Source organism: Nannobrachium achirus (genome assembly GCF_963921795.1).
Source record: "Nannobrachium achirus genome assembly, chromosome: 13".
Taxonomy (NCBI): domain Eukaryota; kingdom Metazoa; phylum Chordata; class Actinopteri; order Myctophiformes; family Myctophidae; genus Nannobrachium; species Nannobrachium achirus.
In genome coordinates this window covers 53,646,047-53,666,788 of record NC_137833.1, presented here as the reverse complement: position 1 = coordinate 53,666,788, position 20,742 = coordinate 53,646,047, and the positions used below count along the sequence as shown (strand labels likewise).

At 42.0% G+C, this 20,742-nt stretch overlaps 1 protein-coding gene across 4 annotated transcripts in view; it reads right to left on the bottom strand.

Annotated features, from left to right (window-relative positions):
• The window catches only part of slf2 (SMC5-SMC6 complex localization factor 2), a 40,956-nt gene that overhangs the window by 2,226 nt on the left and 17,988 nt on the right, over positions 1 to 20,742 (bottom strand). For all 4 annotated transcript variants that reach the window (XM_080740983.1, XM_080740986.1, XM_080740985.1 and 1 more), the window contains 14 exons: positions 20,619 to 20,695; positions 20,049 to 20,150; positions 13,962 to 14,135; positions 13,039 to 13,141; positions 12,193 to 12,280; positions 11,139 to 11,280; positions 9,699 to 9,804; positions 7,717 to 7,893; positions 6,187 to 6,281; positions 5,281 to 5,368; positions 4,980 to 5,087; positions 3,687 to 3,764; positions 3,470 to 3,556; positions 489 to 557 (listed from right to left, as the gene is read on the bottom strand). In XM_080740983.1, coding sequence (XP_080597109.1) covers positions 489 to 557; positions 3,470 to 3,556; positions 3,687 to 3,764; positions 4,980 to 5,087; positions 5,281 to 5,368; positions 6,187 to 6,281; positions 7,717 to 7,893; positions 9,699 to 9,804; positions 11,139 to 11,280; positions 12,193 to 12,280; positions 13,039 to 13,141; positions 13,962 to 14,135; positions 20,049 to 20,150; positions 20,619 to 20,695 — 1,494 coding nt within the window. The remainder of the gene's footprint in view (positions 1 to 488; positions 558 to 3,469; positions 3,557 to 3,686; positions 3,765 to 4,979; positions 5,088 to 5,280; positions 5,369 to 6,186; positions 6,282 to 7,716; positions 7,894 to 9,698; positions 9,805 to 11,138; positions 11,281 to 12,192; positions 12,281 to 13,038; positions 13,142 to 13,961; positions 14,136 to 20,048; positions 20,151 to 20,618; positions 20,696 to 20,742) is intronic.

Here is a 20,742-nt window from a genome sequence, read left to right as displayed (position 1 = left end):
TACGTTTAAAAACTAGTTATTTAAAAAAAAAAATGTAAAAAAATCATTATAGAAATTAGTATGTATGTATGAACAAGTAGGTCGGGAGTGGCTTATTGTCGGTATCAGCCGGTAACACGCGGGAGTCTGTCCCCGTTACAATGCGCTAGACCCCTGGGAGATGGACTGCTGAGGTGGAGCGCCACACCTACCTTCAGCTCCCAGTACTTGCCGCACGACTTGCCAAGCCGTGCTACTCATACGCTGAGTTGGCGGTGCCCGGAATCGAACCCATGACCTTGCGGTACAAAGGCGAAAGCTCTACCGACTGAGCTATGTATGTATGAATAAATTAATAAGCAAGGTAAATGACAAACTGCAAAACATATGTTCACTAGAGTCCATCAGGTTGGGGGGGGGGGGGGGGGGGGCAGTCCAGACATGCTCCACCAGACCTAGCTGCAGCCGTTGTGAGTGACAGCATGGAGTGCAGATTGAAGGAGACTTACGTTCAGAGGTCTGGTCCTCAGAAGCAGCATCTGCCACCTGGTGTAGATCCTGGCCACCAGGTCCTTTACCTGGAGGGAGGAGGAGTAGCGAAGGGACGTTATGAATATTTCATATCACCATTATTGTTGTGACAAAATAAAATCGCGATTTACGATATTATAGTGATAATCAAAATCCATTATCCTGGGGTGGAACATTTGCCAAAAAATAGCCGATCTACAAGCTCACAATGCGTTGCGTTGCAACGCGTTGTGAGCTTGTAGATCGGCTATTTTTTGGCAAAGACAAATTGATAGAGAGTGAAAAAAATACGTATATCAAATACATATATTATAAGTACCTTTTACCAACTAGAAATACTGTTCCTTCGAAACAGTGTGGGCTCGATTCCAACCCAACAAATAGGATACTTTAAGGTACTGTGAGGTACAGTACCTTACAGTATTGTACTGTACCTTACTATACTGTACTGCACCTTACTGTACTGTACTGTACTGTACTGTACTGTACTGTAACTTACTGTACTTTACTGTACTCTACTGTACTGTACTTTACTGTATTCTACTGTAACTTACTGTACTTTACTGTACTCTACTGTACCTTACTGTACTGTACTCTACTGTACCTTACTGTACTGTACTGTACCTTACTGTACTATACTATACTGTACTCTACTGTACCGTACTGTACCTTACTGTACTGTACTCTACTGTACCTTACTATACTGTACTTTACTGTACTCTACTGTACTTTACTGTACTCCACTGTACCTTACTGTACTTTATTCTACTTTACTGTACTTTATTGTAATTTACTGTACTCTACTGTACCTTACTGTACTGTATTGTACTTTACTGTACCTTACTGTACTGTACTCTACTGTACCTTTCTGTACTGTACCTTTCTGTACCTTACTGTACTTTACTGTACTCTACTGAACCTTACTGTACTGTACATATTCTATGTGTTCTAGATCTACATTTTTGATTCTGTGTTTGGGAACCAGCAACTGTCAAATGGACTCCAACTGTAGTGGAGTATATTGAGTGCATATACTGTAGGCTAACAATCCCAGATCACATCTGTCCTCCACTATGTCTATAACCAAGGCGTTCTTCTATGTGGCCACTCCAGACTGAGGAGTGGAGCATGGCTTTTATTGTGTTTGTGGATCTGACTTGGAAATGCATTGGTTTTGATATCTCCCTGACAACCAACAACAACCACTAATATGGCTGACCGTCCCTGCGGGCTCTAGGATATATGGCTATGGGATTTACATCCCATCGCCCGGACTTGATTCTTGATCACAGCTGTGTAATCAGTAGAGTGGAGAGGGACATTTATTTATAGTTTTAACTATAACTATAGTTTTATACATCACACAGCTTAGACATTTGGATCAAATCAGAGAGCAGACCTGTGTGAACGCAATGATATAGATAGCATATCTGAAGTGTGAACACTGCAGCCACAGCGCCTTAACATAAACATGGGTCTATTATCCTTCTCTCCACTCTGTCCCCACTCACTAAACCCATTGGAAATGCATTGGGTGCTTAAAGTTAAACATTTTTATTTTTTTATATTTATACTACAAAACATTTCAAAACCAAAAATACACGCACACGTGTCCTCAGTAAGCTGAACACATAAAAATTGGAATGGTGTTGAAAGGTGTAAGCGTTTAAGAGATGAAGCGCGCCAAAGTTTTGAGGAGATACTGACTGACTGACTGACTGATAGATAAATAAATAATGAAGATAACATACGTGTAGAGGGTTTAAGTGGTACTGGATATGCAGCTCGGCAAATAAAAGCTGATCCCAGTGCATGATGGAGGATGATATCACGATAAATTAAATCCCCACGATACGATTATCGTGAGTGTTTATCACGATAAACGATAATATCGCGTATCGTCCCATCCCTAATGAAGGAGAGGAGAACTTCATGTACCAGAGTGCATCTTACACCCCAGCCTTGATGGTCAGATGTAGCAGATTAGGCCTAGAATTATTGAATGCTTTGACTATTGAAAAATAGCAGATATACAAGCTCACAGCGCCGAGCTAGTAGATCTGCTATTTTTGAAAAGTCGTGAAAATGTGTGCAAATCTTTGAATATATTTATTTTTAAAGCGAACATTTGTAACACAAATAAAAAAGTTTGAGCACCACTGACATAGAAACATAGGTTTTTCAAAAAAGCTTAGACGAATTTACAAGACACTTATAGAATCGGGTCAAAATATTCAAAGACTTGCACACATTTTCACAATCTTTTTTCACAATCTTTCAAAAATAGCAGATCTACAGCGCGGCACCGAGTGCCGCACTGTGAGCTTGTATATCTGCTATTTTTCAATAGTTAAAGCATAAAATAATGGTTAAAGTGTTCAGGCCTAAATGGCTTAAATCAGTGATTCTCAACTTTTGTCTTCTTTTTCAGCTGTCTCAGTTTCAAGCCACAGACCCCATTTAAGTTGATACAATATGCCTCTGTGTTATTTATTAGGGTTGTACAGGGAGAGAGAGATTTTTGGTGCAAAAGGTTGCGAACCACTGTTTTCTACAAGATAAACCGTCTTTAGAACATAGCAGTGGTGTGTGTGAACTAGAATAGAATGACAGAAAGACACAGACAGAGAGAAGAGACAGACAGACAGAATGACAGACAGACAGTCTGAGAGACAAAGAAGAGAGATACTTGTAACAGATACGCCAACCAGAGTAAATCAAGATTAGCAGAACGGTGTTGGAGATGGATAGGCCATACTCTCAGTAAACCAGCCTCAAACACCACAAGACAGTCCCTCAAGTGGAACCCCCAAGGGAAAAGAAAGTGAGGGTGGCCACGAAACACCTGGCACAGAGACTTGGAGGGAGATGCCAAGAAAATGGGCCACACTTGGGGACAGCTGGAGCTGTTGGCCTAAGCCCCAGAAGGGGTAATAGACATGTAAGTAAGTATCCTTACCGTGCTGCGGTAGAGACACTTCTCACTCTCTCTGATGTGAGACTTGATATGGAACTCCAGTTCAGAACACAACTCAAGCAGCTGCTCCTGAGGACCACACAGCAAAGGAGGCAGAGACAACAGTCAGAGGACGTTTTCTTAAATTATTGATAATTTGTTTTTAAATTGCTAATTAGTTCAATTAACTGTTTTCACCCCTACAGTATACGCATCGTACCTTCTGATGAGCAGTGTAGAACTGGAGATTTGAGGCCTCGTTCATCAGCGTCAGAAGGCTGTTGCAGAGGTAGTAGCTCTGAAACACACCATGAAGAAAGCATTTTAAAAAGACATTCAGAAGAAGTGAAATATTAACTCATTTACTGCCCAAAAACGAAAGAGCCATTGGTCCAGGCTGCCCCCCCTCGAGAAACATATTACTGGGCGTAAATATGTCAATCTTTCCCACTGAGAGACACGGGAAAAGCGTAAACACGTGTTTCCTTTACGACAGATTGAAAATAACGTCATACTTGCCAAAACTAACAAGCTCACAACACCTCACGTTCTAACGTTTTGTGGGCTTGTAGGTAACTTTTGGTAAGGAGATTTGGAAGTCTGTCTTACTAGGTATAGGGAGTTTAAAGGGATATTTCACTTCAAAATTAGTTTTTTTGGTAATTTTATTGTCTAATCAGGCGTTTATGAACACCCTGAACAGATTTTAATGTGCTTGATTCAATATTTAGATATTTGATGTAAATGTTATCAGGCCCTCCTCCTGCAGGACGCCTCCCCATACACCCATTGTAACTTCAAACTCCATTTTAACCATGATAAATTCATCGAAAACACCCATTATTTTGACTCATACTACCCTCCTAATGCAGGCCGTGCTTTTTGATAACCTTCTTAAAGCTGTATGTGTAAGTTGCTCAACTAGTGGTCAGTAGCGGTACAGCAAACCGCGGTCGCGTCTGCTTTTTTTGGCCGTTTTTCGCCGCGGACCGGGCATTCAGACCACCGCGTCCACCTCGCATCCGTAGAGGTCTCTCGTGTCCCTCTGCGGACAGGCATTGGGGAGTTACATGCTAGACTTCTAGACCAGCGTAAACAACACTGCTGTTGAAAGCAAGCTTCCTGAAGAGACGCAAGATGCGCTGCAAGATCCCCGGTAGGGAGACAAGTGTACAGAATGATGCAGATGACACAATTTTGCGGGGAAAAACAGTCCCGGTCACGGCCACAAGGGCTCAGTAGAACACATATAAAGAAAAGGCTTTTGGGGCTGAAATTAACAGAGTGGATGTTCTAAAACTTTAGCGATTTAATAGTTAGGACAATTTTAAGATTTGTTTTATTAAGAAAGTTACATAGTATAGCTTTAATTTATTTTTAATAATTCTTTTGAAAAAAAAAAAAAGAAAATATCGAAAAAACACGGTCTGCTCACATTTCGAAAACGATCAAAGTATTCTGTGGCACAGCAACCACCTAAATGGCTAAATAGTAAATGCAGTAAACCCCTGACCTGCAGGTCCAGGTCATCGTCCTGGTTGGGCTCCCTGGCGTTGCTCCTCATGCCCTGGAGCAGCGTGGACGGTCGCATGCGAGGAAGAAAGCGCCGAAGCTCAGACAGCTGTGACAAGAAGGCAGGATAAAGAAGAGTCAAAAATCCATTACAGAGCTCAATGGACCGTACCACCTGGGAAGTGAATGGTCACACGAAGAGAAAGCAGCGTGAACGGCCATTAACACAACGGCTGCCGCCATTCACTTATGCTTTATTTTGAAGAGCCCCGGAAGCTTTCTTTTACATGACAAGAACTCACCTGGAACTCTCCGACGGCAGGCTGGTACGTGCAACTTCCATCCAGGAGCGTGGAAATCATGCACAAACTGAGGTGTCTGCGCAATTGCCTACACACACACAAAATTAGAAATCAAACCCACAAAGGATCAAAAAATTATACAGTAATTGCACTCCATGATTGCACTCATGCATCGATGTAAATTTTCAACTGTCTACTATAGCGATATGCAAACAGTTAACTATCATATAGTTTGCGTATGGTGGTTATAATGTATCGTTACACCACTCTGAGAATCGTCGTTCTCAAAGTGGATTCCAGGGACTCTGTGGGTTCCTTTAGGGGGTCTAAATTGCCTCATACCAGTCTGTAACTCTTGACAGTGTTCCACCCGTTAGGGTTCATTTGGTTCCATTTGTACACTGTCATGGAGACCATTTGAAAGTTTGAGAAACACTGCTCTAATGAATATTGTCGCTGTTAGGTAGAAACCTTGTATGCCCAAAACCGTTTCTATTCAGGATATAGAAATAAAATAACCTAATGGATCCTAGTCATTTACAGTTTAGGCATTTAGCAGACGCTTTTAATCCAAAGCGACTTACAATAAGCAGATAATACATCACTATAATAAACAAGATAACATGTCAGAACATCAACAACAATACAACAAATGCATATGAATATCAATCTAAAAAACCAATACAATCAGTAAAGAAAAAAGGATTCTAAAAAACCTAAAAACAAATGCAAACTAGCTTCATGTATGGTCATTGAGTGTTTCAGTAGTGCTAAGGGTTTAGGTGGAGTATGAAAAGGTGAGTCTTCAGTCCACGGCGGAAGCTATGGAGTGAGTCCGTTGTTCTAAGTGCGACAGGGAGTTTATTCCAATAAAAAGCTGTGTAATGTCTATGCAGAGAGCCTTACTGTCCACGGCTGTGACGAGGCAGCTTGTTGACCAGACAGCACATGTTGTGGTGGTCAGCGGTCAGCTCCACCAGAGCCGCACACGTCCTGGGAAGCTGGGGGGACACAACATCACAGCGTTATCATCAGCAGTACCATGGATTAAAGCAGGGGTCTTCAACGTTTTCAGGCCAAAGGACCCCTTAGTTGAGAGAGAGAGATGAAGCAGGGACCCCCACAACCTTTCCATATAGTTTCATCGTTTGACAGCACAATCATCAGTGTATGTTGCATTTCAAATTGTCTTTTGAGATATTTAACCACTCGAGATGTCATTACCTAATAAACTTGACCTTTCACTCTGTACTTAGTCTGCTCTTTTTCCCCCTCTACACCAAAGTTCTTTGCTGAAAATAGCCGATCTACAGCATGTAGATCTGCTATTTTCACAATAGAACCGTGTTACTCAAGATGTAATGCCTCAACTCTTAGTGCTCGTCAGGATGGGGGTCCCCAGTTAAAATATAATTATTTTAATATTATATAATAATATTTTGCGATGGGGGTCAGCGGCCAAGTACATATAATAATTCTAGGGTCCTTGAAAGGGGACATGAAAATGTTTGAGAACCATAGAAGGGTTTAGAAGACATTTATAGAATCGGGTCAAAAATATAATTCAAAGACTTGCGCTCGCAGCGCAGCACTCGTTGCTTGTATGTCTGCTATTTGTTAATAGTTAAAGCATAAAAGAATGGTAAAAGTAATAATGCCTAATAATGTGTTCGAGGTCTAAATGGGTTACGGGACCCACACTAATCCAGGGTTCGCGGCGGGATTAACGCCGACGGGACATGACATGCCGCTGAACTAGGGCATTCACGAATAGTGATTTTTAGTATTTGAATAGTCGAATATTCAACAGGACTGGCCAAACTGTTAAATATTAAGTAAGCAAGAGGCGAACATTGTGAAAATAGCCGATCTACATGCTCACAACGCGAGGCGTTGTGAGCATGTAGATCTGCTATTTTCACAATATTTATCTGTGGAACCGAGTCACATTAAATGTAATACCTACCAAGTGCTTGTCAGGGTGGGGGTCCCCTGTTCAAATATGTTTATTTTGGGGGTCACGGCCTAAAAAGGTTTGAGAACCCCTGGTATAGAGCATTAACAAATTCATCCACCAGGGGCATACTGTATGACAGCTCATTCTTATGACTTCCTATCTAGCCAAGTTTTATAAACTATATATGTTTTAAAGAGAAAACAATTCGGTGAACAACGTCGAACAGTGACTTTGATATTCTAATATTCTAATATTTGGTGAATGCCCTACGCTGAACTTGTTACTGGAATAATACAACTTTGTTGGTTCACAAGATAAGTTTATTGTCCGCTCTTCCAATCGCCACCTGCACGTACACACAGTAGTTTCAACAGAACCCCCACACACATCCGGCCCACCGGTTCATACCTTCACAGCACACATCTCCCCCTAGCGGTTTACAGGAGACACAAGAGTGTACCAATATTAACAGAACTCACCGCGGCGTCCCAGTCGCGGACGTTGGCGACGAGGCTGTCCAGCAGACGGCACAGCTCCCTGTGAGGCTGCAGCACCAGCTGCACGTCCAGACTCAGTCTGCACACCACCGTCAGCAGCAGCAGCAGCTCCTGGTCGTCGTACGCCTGTGGACACAGGCGCGTGCACAGGTCCAGGTACTGCACACAGAGAGAGAGAGAGAGAGAGAGAGAGAGAGAGAGAGAGGGGGGATGGGGACATTTAAACGATTAACAGTGTTGGGGAAGTTACTTTGAAAGCGTAACTTGTACAGTTACAAGTAACTCACCATGGCAGTAACTTGATCAAGTTAAAGTTATACCCCTGGAGAAATATAACTTATAGTTTCAAGTTACATAGAAAAAGTTAAATTGAGAATTGAGAATTGAGAATGTACATTTGGTGTACATGAAACAAAATATAATATTCTACAAAAAAAGTCACATGCCAGCAGAAATATGCCTCTCAACTGAGTTTTTATGTTTTATTTCAAAAAGGTTGACATTTTCTTTAGTAAACATCTGTGTTCCTAAAATAAAGTAAAAAAAGAAAATAAAATAAAATTATGATCTGGACATTTGATCGTCAATCTTCACAAAACTTAAATGTAAAATTATAACTTCGCTTGTAACTTCTTGTAACTTGTAACTTGAGCCAAAAATGACCCAAAAAGTATCTCAGTTACTTGACGAGTTACAGAAATATGAATGTAACTCAGTTACCAGTAAGTTGCAGCAAAATGTAACTTAGTTATGTAACTCAGTTACATGTAACTTTAACTTCCCCAACACTGACGATTAATGTGTGGCTACAGGCTCTCCTGTGTGCCCTTTTGGGTGTTTGAGAACCATCTAACAGATATATCCGTTTTATAATCATTACATTGTTTCAAGTTTTCATGTAGGTGACAGGCAGGGGCCTTGCTCCAATCATGATCGCCCCCACTCGACCATGATTGTAGGGAGACCCCACTCTATCCTGATTGGGGGAAAACCTGTCTCCCAACAGTTTGTGGAGCAACTGAAACGGCCCTTTTCTCCTCACAGGGGATAAGGTACATGAAAGCAGATATACAGCTCAGCTGCGAGCTTGTAGATATGCTATTATTGAAAAACCATGAGTATTTGTGCATTTGAATATATTGACCGGATTCTATAAAATCTCCTCTAAATCCTTCTAGGGTTTTTGAAAAACGTTTGTTTATATCAGGATGTCAAAGTCAAATACAAAGAGAGGGCCAAAAAACTAAATTTGCTACAAGTCGAGGGCCGGACTGGTTCAATGTTTATTTAAAACTCACAATGTGTCTGTCACGGATCGCGGTAAGCATGCAGAGTTTATTTATTTTGATGGGGAAATTACTTTCTTCTCATTGAACTGTACAGCGTTGCTTGTGTTGCTTTGCTTCGATGTGACAAGGCGGGGGACGGCACGATTCACGGCCGCATACACAACACATGAACGTGCTGTTTTACATCCTCAATTTTAAATCCAAATTTCCCTTTTTGGTTTGTGATTGGTTGGCTTCAGCTGTCTGTCTAAGGAAAGCATGAAATGTGGTGTGGTTGGCTGGCCTTATCTGTACATTTAGCATGTTGTGTTACGCTGTTTTGCGTGCAGCTGCGACCTGCGGGCCGGTTCCAATAGTAATTAAATATCATCCCGGGGGCCATAGATAATTCATTCGCGGGCCGGATCTGGCCCCTGGGCCTTGACTTTGACATATGTGGTTTATATGATCAGTGGTTCTCAAACCTTTTCATGTCAAGGACCCCTAGAATTATATGTATTTGGCCACCGACCCCCATTTCAAAATAGGGACCCCGAGAAGCAAATATTTGGCAGATCATAGCGCAGCACTCCATACCGCGTTGTGAGCTTGTATATCTGCTATTCTTTAATAGTTAAAGCATAACATAATGGTTAAAATAATAATGTGTAATAATGCGTTCCATGTTTTCTTTACCTGGAGAATGTAGTTAAAGTTGTGCAGAGGGAATGCACTTGGTTCCTCACTGCTTGATGGGCTCTCACTGCCTGACGGGCTCTCACTGCCAATATGGATACCTTCCCTAAAGAGAGAGACACACACACAAAGAGAACTGGGTCAAACAAAAATGTTTAAATCATTAGCCCACCTTGATTTGGACTTTTCCTTTGGTCCAACTCATGGACCTATTTGCAGATTATTATACCAGTGTCAGTCTACCTTATGTGGCTTATGCGGTCGACACACACTGACATTTTGCACATTAATTCCACATACAACGCACTGACATTTGTGGCCAGCTACAGCGAGAAAAAGAGAACTTGCGAGTTGTTAAACGGCAGAAAATTTGAAAATACATTCCAATTTCTTCTCAATATTAATTCATTCGCTGCATTTTAAAAAATCTCTTTGAAGTTCCAGGTTGCCACAAGTCTCCATAGACTTCAATGTAATGCATAGTGCACGGATCATACACGCCCAGGCCTAGATCATGCTCCACGTGTGTGCACGCTGTTCACAGCTTTCAAACAAAAACATCCGCTTGGAAATCCATTCAGGCATTCATAAGATAGCACCCATTATGTAAACAAACATGGCTGCCATGTTTGAGAGATGGGGTTGGTATGGGGGTCAAACATGCAATTTCGCGACCATACCTAGTAGATAGAAGGTCCAAAAACGGCCCAAAACTCGGGAAACTCGGGCGTGGCAGCCTGGACATATGGGATAACTCGGGAAACTTGTGGTAAAGCAGTCAATGAGTGAACAGTCCGATTGTTTTACCATCTTCACTGCAACAGGTAAACATTGTGAGATCTGCGAACGCATTTATGTTTACATCATGTATACATCAGTGTTGATTTCGTCGACTAAAACTATGACTAAAAATGTTTGTCGACTGTGTTTTTTTTCGCTGACGAAAACTAAATAAAAACTAAGCTGTGATGACTAAAACTAAGACTATATATATTGACAATTTCGTCAACAAAATAAAAACTAGATTAAAACGTTAGGAAGGGACTAGTGGAGAAGAGTGTCATTTGGTTGCTCTCAGGTGTCGTGTGCTGAAAATAGCCGATCTACAAGCTCACAACGCGTCGCAGCGCGACGCGTTGTGAGCTTGTAGATCTGCTATTTTCAGCACACAACCAAGTGTAAAATCAGTTATTACGATGCCATCAAGGCCCGCCAATATACATTTCAGTTGACTAAATCAACTGTAGATTTAGTTGACTAAAAGCGTATGATATTTAGTAGACTAAAGGTTTACTAAAACTGAAACATTTCAGGTGACTAAATTATGACTCAAACTAAAAGACATGTTATTCAAAAGACTATGACTAAAACTAAATCAAATTTTGCTGTCAAAAACAACACTGGTATACACGTTTATGTATGAGAATATAAAGGACTCACAGAACGTCTCCCTCTGTGAAGGCGGGCTGGAGGGTCTCCTGAGGGTACAGGCCCACAAAGGGAACGCCCATGTTCATGAAGACCATCGTGAGCTCCGAAATGCTGGGGACCCACACTGCAAACTGCTGGCTTCCATTTCTCACTGCAAACACACACACACACAGCAGGATAGACAAGGGTTCATTAATATCCCTTTCTGAGCCCGTAAAACAAGACATATGTTCTTGGCAATATAAATAAACAAAAAGGAATGTCACAGTGTGCGTAGGGCTGTCACAATATGACATTTCTCACTGCAAACACACACACAGCAGGATAGACAAGGGTTCATTAACTCATACTCTGCGATCCCCGTCGAAACCGGAGATTTCCCGCTGTACCGAGGCGCCATGCCCATCGATCCCGGAAGTTTAATTAGCTTTAATCATTATGAAAGGATCAAAAGTATTATCGCTGATTTTCGCTGATTCTGGCTCTTTAGGCCCGCCCCCCTAACTGTATCCGGTCATTTCCGGTCTGGACAAGATCTAGCTTTCCGTATCCGGTCTGCGCCTGGGCCATAGTCCCGCCTCCATTGGTTTACATTGTAACAGAAGAGGAAGCTACTCGGCGATGGAAAGCTCGTTTTTCGATCCGATTTTTGCGTTTGGAAACTTTGATCCAGTCTCTACACGCCTGGATTATGATCCCCGCACATATCGTGCGTTTTGTGCGCGAACGTGTCCACGTGTTACCATAGCGCACAGCTGGCTTTTTTCAATGTTTTTTCATGTAAGCACTGGTTCGGATAAGCAGGGATACAGCGTGGCAACGGATATGTCTATTTCAATGGGGGGTTTTTTATTCGAAAGCTGTCACCGAGTCTACACGTCTACTAGATGAGTCGCGCACAGATTGTGCGCGATGCGTGCGCGTGCCCACGTTAAAAGGTAAGGACAATTTGGCAGCTGCTTACTACAGCTATGTTTAAAAAGGCAGCAAAATTGTTATCAAAATGTATGTTCTTAGCAATATAAACGATCAAAAAGGAATGTCACGGTGTGCGAACGCAAACCTCTCTCATCAGCAGCAGCGATGGCAATGTTGTTGAGGGAGCTCAGCGTCAGCGTGGCGGCCATGTTCTCTTTGTGCACCGACATGAGCTGAGGGGAGAGAAACCACACAACAATGACTACACACTGACGCCACATTTGTGGGGTCCGATGATGATTTCGGAGAGTCCTAGACCGTCAATAAACTTTGTTCTGATCAATGTTTTCGTCATATCATTTGCTAATACATTTAAAAAACTTGATTTGATTCAACTTTGAGAATATCAAAAGTTTACGTAAAAGATTATATACATATACAGTTTATCAAAAATGTAAAACATATATTTATGTATATCAGACATGCAAACAGCCCCGAGGTGCTGGTGATGTTATGTCCAAAAGGTTTATATATGCTTGTTCACTATTGCTTCAAATGTGCATGTTCAAATCTGAAAAGCAATAAAAAGTATTATCACACCGCGGCACGTCATTTTGGACCTTTTCCGGGTCAGGTCGGGTGAATTTGCAAGATTCTAACTCGATTAAACAGTGACGGAGCAGAGTATAAGAAATAAATGCTCCTGTTCTCACTGCTGCTCTGACGACATGACACCCCCCAATTTGGATTCAAAACAGCGGTTTTCACCGAAAAGCTACAAGTTTGCATGCCTGGTATATATACAGTGAATGCCTATCTACAAGCTCACAATGCATCGCAACAACATGCGTTGTAAAACTTCTGCGATTTTCTCTGACAAACCCGAGATAAGTTGAAAGTTGGAATTTCAAATTTGGAATGTCAATAATAATAAAAAAAGGCAAACAGTGCCTGGGTCACCAGCGGTTGGGAGCGTGCGGAGAGACGTTACCTTGAAGAGGAACAGCGTGACGTCAGGGGGGCAGGGAGATGAGCTGTAGGCGAAGGTAGGGAGATCAATTCTCAGGTGTTTTCTGAACTGAGAAGGTCCGGAACTAAACAGAGGGAGAACATAGAAACGTAAGGAGTAGTTGACCCCAAAAAATGACTTATTTTCGATCAATTACACACCCCATGAAGAGACGCTCTCAAGAGTTAGAGACCTCACTCTCTCAAGCGTCACAGACTTATACGGGTCCATTTGGAACCCCCTCAAGTAACCCCAGAGGGTGCCTGTACCCCACTTTGAGAACCAGTGAGGAATAGGAATCGTCTCAGGCGACCTTGAGCCACGTGAGACACCACAGAGCGAGCGAGTTTAGCGTTGCGAAGGTCGCATGAGCCGACTCAGCAGTTAGAAGTTGTAAACCAGGGGGCCAGAATAGTAAGTATTGTGTTGGCTGCTTTTGCGACCGACTGCACTAGAAAAACAAGCGCTCCTTTTTCAATCGTACTGGTTCTTCAAACATACTGGAAAACACACACACACACACACACACACACACACACACACACACACACACATATACTATACAGTACACACTAGGGGTGCAACATATCGAACCGAAAGACCCTGTACGGAACAATACAATACAATACCACTCCACATCCCCCTGGAACCCCCTCCACAGAGCCCACTTAGAGAACCACTACCATAGAGGTTGGGTACCATATTGTTCAAAGTTAAAACAAAAAAATAAGTAGTTATAAAAATACTTTCATAAATCAAGGACATTTGTTTATTTTTTGTATCGCAAAGGTATCGAATTGTGACACCAAAATATCGAACCGTACATTTTGTAAACCGTTGCACCCTTAATACACACACACATACATACATACAGTACATCCACACACACGCACACAGTAGCTCACCAGAGCAGAGTTTTCTGCAGCGCCCCCTGTAGAGGGACGACCACGTTGCACTGGTCGGGCTGCAGGGAGAACTGGGTGAAGAGGCGTCCGGCGGTGTCCAGGTTGAACACCACATCTCCTGGATGCACCACCGGCATGCTGCTGGGGGCCAGAGCGTAGCGCTGCAGGAACTCCCTGGGAGCACACAATCATATACCAAACATGGATTAATAACCCATTAGGCCTAGAATTATTGAATGCTTTAACTATTGAAAAATAGCAGATATACAAGCTCACAGCGCGGCACCGAGTGCCGCGCTGCGAGCTTGTATATCTGCTATTTTTTTTAAAAGTCGTGAAAATGTGTGCAAATCTTTGAATATACTGTATGTATTTTTAAAGCGAACGTTTGTAACTCAAATTTTGCTTCTGGGGGTGGTCCCTGGAACTAGATATTTTGAGATGGGGGTCCGTGGCCAAATAAATATCAGTTTGGGGGTCCTTCACATGAAAAGGTTTGAGAACCACTGACATAGTAGTCCCTCAAGAACAGACTAACTGAGCTCCAGTTAAGTGAAAAGGACCTTTTCTTTGACGATGGCTGGCCAGATTGCTGACATAGAAACATAGGTTTTTCAAAAAACCTTGTATATCTGCTATTTTTCAATAGTTAAAGCATAAAATAACGATACACAATAATGTGTACCCGTTCTAAATGGGTTAAAGCAGGGGTCTTCAACAGGGGGTCCTCAGAGTTACTAAAGGGGGTCCTCCAAATCTTAAGTGTGATAAGAACAGTAGCGCTTTCGGAGCCGGACGTTACCGGACTCCGTGTGGCCAATATATTTCCCACATGCACGGCAAGGACGGCACGGAAGAGTGCTAGAACCATAGAGTTATGGGCTATACGAGTGACGCCCATGGTAATCGAATGGCTATTTGCATAACACGTTTACCAGGCAGGCAGTGAGTGGTGGGCTTGCGCATCCCCCCCTAGATTCAAGTCCAAAGGCTACCCTATTCATAATGGATAGGCTACTTTAACACCTGTAGGTTTCCAGCGGTGACTGTATGTGCATTGTGCATGCGTCAGGCTACATGGCCGATGGCTCCATTACTGTGATAGATGAGATTCGTTGCAAACTTTTAGTTTCTCTACTGCAGTGCAGTATTTTCTATTTCCATGTAGGCACACGCACACATCTAAAGGCACATGTGCATGTGACATCAATAAATGACCGTCCGCCCTGAAAAGAAAACCCCAAAGCACCACTGGATAAGAACTTTATTTTTTCTACACTAACCACTTGAACTCTAGTAAACCTATTCTGTGTGGAACATTAGCCAAGAATAGCCGATCTACAAGCTCACAGCGCGAGGCGTTGGCTGCTATTCTTGGCAAAGAGGTTTGGTGTAGAGTGAAAAGAAAAGCAGACTAGAGTATTGACGGTTCAAGTCGTTCAATGTCTAAAAATACACATTAAACCAACAACAAAGTGAACCAGCACCGATGATATTGCTGTCAAACAAGTCTAAGCTGTCTCAGAAATCTATGAACATGTTTAATCTGCAACACAATTTAATAAAATACATAGTGGGAGTCCCTGCTTTATCTCTCAGTCAGCTAAGGGTCCTTGGCCTGAAAACGTTGAAGAAGCCCTGGATTAAAGCAAACGTGTCCAGGAGGACACACAGCACTGAAGAACGATAGATAAACAGTGCATCAAACAAGCACTGCACAGTCCAGCTGTGTCAGCCTAAATGGAGGGCAGAGCTGCCAACCCTCACGCAATGAGCGTGAGACTCACGCAAATGATCCTCTTCTCACGCTCTCACGCCACACATCGTATTTCTCACGCCGTCATATCACCAGCTGTCACATCACCAGCTGTCACAAAGTGGAAAACTGCGTCAACTTAAGTGTCACTGAGACATCCACTTTGGCCGCGATTTGAGCAACAAAGGGCTTATAATACTGTATCTGATTCTGAAGTAATGATTAGATTCGTCGCTGTGTGTGCGTGAGCGTCTGGTGTGAGGAACGCTGCGTGCACGTTCCCTGCGCACATCATTCTCTACAATAAGATCGACAGGCGACAGGAGGATCTACAACATTAATTCAACAGGAGAGACTTTTGGATGGATGCGTGTGCAAAAAGAACAGATCTTCAAGCAAAAGACGTGTTACTTGCAGCTTAATGTAAACATTTATCCATAGTTTTCTCATCCTAGTAAAGCCAGATAAAAGTATCAAACTCCCTGTAAAATGCAACTGAATATAGGAAATAACATCTACTCTTTTAATTTTTCTGGGGGAGGACCCCCAGACCCCCCACCAAAATGATCCACAATATAGGCTATTAACTACGTTTCTGCCTCAAAATTACATATTCATTATTGAGGGTTAGATTTGGAGAATTAAATAACACCCACCCAGTGCAACATACTGTACCTGGTTGGTGTAATAGTGACTCCAAGGGTCGATAAAATCAAACATATAATTTTCGGAATGTCTGAGTGAGTGTCTGTCTGTCTGAGTGTCTGTCTGGGGGGGGGGGGGGGGGGGGGGGGGGGGGGGGGCGGGCGGCCATGATTTTGTCCAAAAATCATGCAGATCGGTACACAGTATCCGATGTAGCCATTAAACGAAACAGGTATTTCTTACATTGATGCTCCTACATATTATCATGCAAGCACCAGTTAAAGGACCTACACCATGAATTTTCACTTTTTCTATTTTAAAACCTTTTTTTGGGGTCCCACTATCCTCACTATCCTCACAAAGTCCTATTTCTGACCATTGTGTCTTTCTCTGGTTTTGGGCAGACAGAGATGAAAAGCTTTCCACGGGTTCTCAGAACAGTGCTGGAATTGACTCTCGGATTCCCGTTTTTTTTTTCAGAGTAAAAAAACTTTTTTTTTTCAAACTTTTTTTTTCCAAAAAAATGCAATGCAGTCCAAAAAAAATTTTTTTTCAAAAAAAACTTTTTTCAAAAAACTTTTTCTTTTTCAAAAAACTTTTTTTTTTCTGGAAAAACCCCACTAGATGCGCCCCTGAGCAAACAGAGGCCGTTTTGGTATTGCAGCTGGAGAGCCTCATTATAGTAGAGCTAGAACAAACAAAAAGCATGGTCAGAGTGTTTTTTGAGGGTTAAAACCTGTCTAAGACTCAATTTTGAGCATATATTTATACAAAAAATATAGTTTTAAAAGCATGGTGTAGGCCCTTTAAAGTTACTTTCCATCCCTCATATACTGTGTGCACAGTGCACATCCCATAACCCACACACTGCATATCATTTCGGAGCTCATATCTTTGAACGGGTAAGGACTAGTTATAATAATAGCCTAAATTATTGTAATATTTGTTGAACATATAGGCCTATATATCATTTTTTTATTTTATTTTGCAGGTTGTCTACCCAGGCCTGTGAAATTCATAGGCAGTCATAGGCCAATTGGAATGGAATCTGCTCAAACTGACTGATAATTCCCTGCCAAAGACTATGTTTACGTTTGATATAACCCAGCTGTTAACCCAGCTGTTGACTGCCAAAGATGTTTAAGTCCTGCCGTTTTTGGCCACTAGAAGGTGCTGTTCACTAAAAGTCACCAGTCTGCTCTCTGGGCTGTAGTGATTGTGGTCATATGACACTGAAAGTATACTTCGCTATAGTTCCTTTGGATCCAAGCTGGAACGCAATCGATTGAATGGTCATTAAAATAAACATGCTCTTTGAGACTTTCAAGTGGGCCTTGATCCAGAAAAAAGGTAGACAAACCACTAACGTGCAAATCAGTGTTACCAGATGGGAAATGTTGAATTATCGTACCGGAGGCTCAGAATTATCGTATTTGACATGAAACTATCGTACACGGCCAAAAAAAGAGAAATCACTCGCGTAAAAACGTAATTTCACCAAAAAATGCGTCTTTAGTGTAAGAAACGACCTCGTTTTAGACTCCTGCGTGACAAAAACGCATCAGATATGATGTGTGGAGGCAGGCAACTTCTTGGAGCTTACACAAATAAAAGCCTGAAACTGGTCTGGAAAGATGCAACCACAGACCTGCCAACCCTGGGAATTTTTTTTGAGTACTCATGCGCGGGCACGAAGTGCCCGCGCGGCGCCCGCAGCGCCCGCGCAGCGGGTGCGGCGCCGAATTTTTGTTGTTTTCCCGCACAAAACAGCGTATATTTTGGGGGGTTCCATGCACCTTTTTGGGTGGGACCTTTACAGTTATGTTAACAAAATTTCACACCAGAAATGTAGCACATTGCATGTCTTGACTTACACTAATAGGAGGAGGCAAGATGTTAGAACAACCTTTTAAATAAAAATGCCATTTGGTCTGGAGAAAAGGTAGGCTAGTATTACCAGGCAATACAGTAATGTTGCTTTGGCAATATTGTTGACAAATCTTTAATAAAATATACTAACTGCACTTGCTCAGAGTTAGTTAACAATTAGCCCAATAGACTAGCAAAACAGTCTCACCAGTGACTTAATGAATGAACATACATCAACATAATCATGTTATTCAAATAGCAAAATAGCTTTACATTGTCAGGTAGGCTATTTACCTTTAAATATTTACCTGTGTCTTTGTTAAACATTGTTAATTGAGCAGCCTAAATAAAACCACCTTTCTGTGCATGATTTGCATGAAGTTGAAAGTATTCAACTCATGTAGGTTTCTAGTGCATTCATTAATTGATATATAGGCCTACATTGTGTATAGATCAAATACCGTCTAGTCTGTATATTCATTCATAGAGGATACAGGCTACTCATTGTTAACAAACCATTAATGTCTTCATATATTCACAGGTGATAAATAACTTGTTCACCTTTAATGTTTTTGACAATACACATAGTCCCCCTATTAAATTCCTCCATTCATACTCATTTAGAGATAGTGGAACAGGGAGCCCAGTATTTTATTTTCATTCGTTTGGATCTTTACTCTAAAGCCTAATCATGGTCAATGTATGCTACAGTTCATTGTACCTGGTCACAAGTTTTGACATTTCCCGACTTCGCTCACGTGCAACACCGTCGTATGACGAAGTATAACACAGGCTTCATACACAACAAGCTGTCGCGGGGGCGACCGCAGTTTAATAGTATAATATTATTGATTCACTTGATTAAAACCCTAACCGCGTCGCGGAGAGGAGCGACAACACCATAACAACCATTTCATTCTCACCATCGTGGCTGCTGACATGTGAATTCACCTTAGCTGAGTGTTATCTTAATATATTACCTGTTAGTCAGACTACTCGTTGCACGGCAGCATTGTAGGGGCGACACCGATGAATGGCACAACACGGCCATTCTCCGTTTATCTTCTTTATAAATTAATCGTATTAATATCGCCGTTGTACAAACCGGGCGGCGATAGCTATGAGATGAGATGAGTAGCTTCTTATTATAACTCTATGATGAGTACTGTAGCGTAAGTGTACATGCTGCACCGCGCTGAAAACCAAAACACACGCATGGCATCCGGTTCAATTCTTCTTCTGCCGAAAAAAACGAGCATATCTTCTGTTCTAGTGCTCCCCAGCGCCATGCGCCCCATTCACACACCTTTCAAGTGGTGCCTGGGAGGAACTACACGGCAGGTTGCAAAAATCTTTGCCTCGTTTGCTGCTGCAGAATGTGTTGTTATACCACGCCGCGGGCCGCGCCCATTCCCCGAAATTGCGTAGCAATGAGGGGAAATATCGTACCTGCGTACAGAGCCTTAAAATGCGTGCTTAGTACGCAAAATGCGTACGGGTTGGCAGGTCTGCAACCAGTGTTTTTAATGCCTCCAAGTACAGATCTAGGGTCAGATTGACTGATTTCCTGGCTTATTTTGAGAAGCCAAACCAGATCCCAGATCAGCAGCCAGGGAAAATAGTGAATTCACGCTCTTTTTGATGATATGCCGAAATTATCGTACATTTGGGCATTTTTGGAATTATTGATTGTACATCGTACAGGGGGTCAAATTATCGTACAAATACGATAATTATCGTACGTCTGGCAACACTGGTGCAAATACTGCATTCAAGGCTGTGTGCTTCCGACAAAATGAATACTGTCGTTAGCTTACTGCTGTTGTGCTGAGATGGCGTCTTCTTGCTCGTCCTCTGCCTCTACGCTCAACAGATCCACTTTACAGTCTTCCAGCAACCTGGTCTCGAACGCCTTCGATCTGAGGGACAAACAAAACACATTTTGTACAGAGAGAAAGTTAAGTTTACGTTTGGTAAGCAATTTTAGTGGAATTAAATTATTATTATATACAAACGTTATTAGCTATCGATAATCTTTTTTTTATCCCACAATTTTAACCCATTTTTTCACCCAGTGCCAATTGCCTATGTAATCCTGGGCTCTGCTCTCCCTCTGCTGCGCCTGGGGAGACAACAGACTGACCTCATGCTTCCCTATCGATAATTTTCTCTCAAGAAGCACACTTTAAAATATATTTGAAATAAAATGGATGGATGGAGGTGGAAACAAATCGATTAAACACTTTAAAGTTTAAACGCCATTTTATACTTCACTGCATAATGGCGTCATTATAAAATCTCCATAAGATTAAGATGAACGATTGACCTCTTATTAGGGATGATTTAGGTACGTTTTCTTTGCTGGTAAAAGTTACAGGAGTTCTTACTCTTTGGTGTGTGAGATATGAAGCCGTGTCTGCTCCAAGGTGTTCATGTAGTGGATCATCTTGGACGACACAAGTTGCTGTGTGAGAGAGAGAGAGAGAGAGAAAGGAATAAAAACAGATGTCA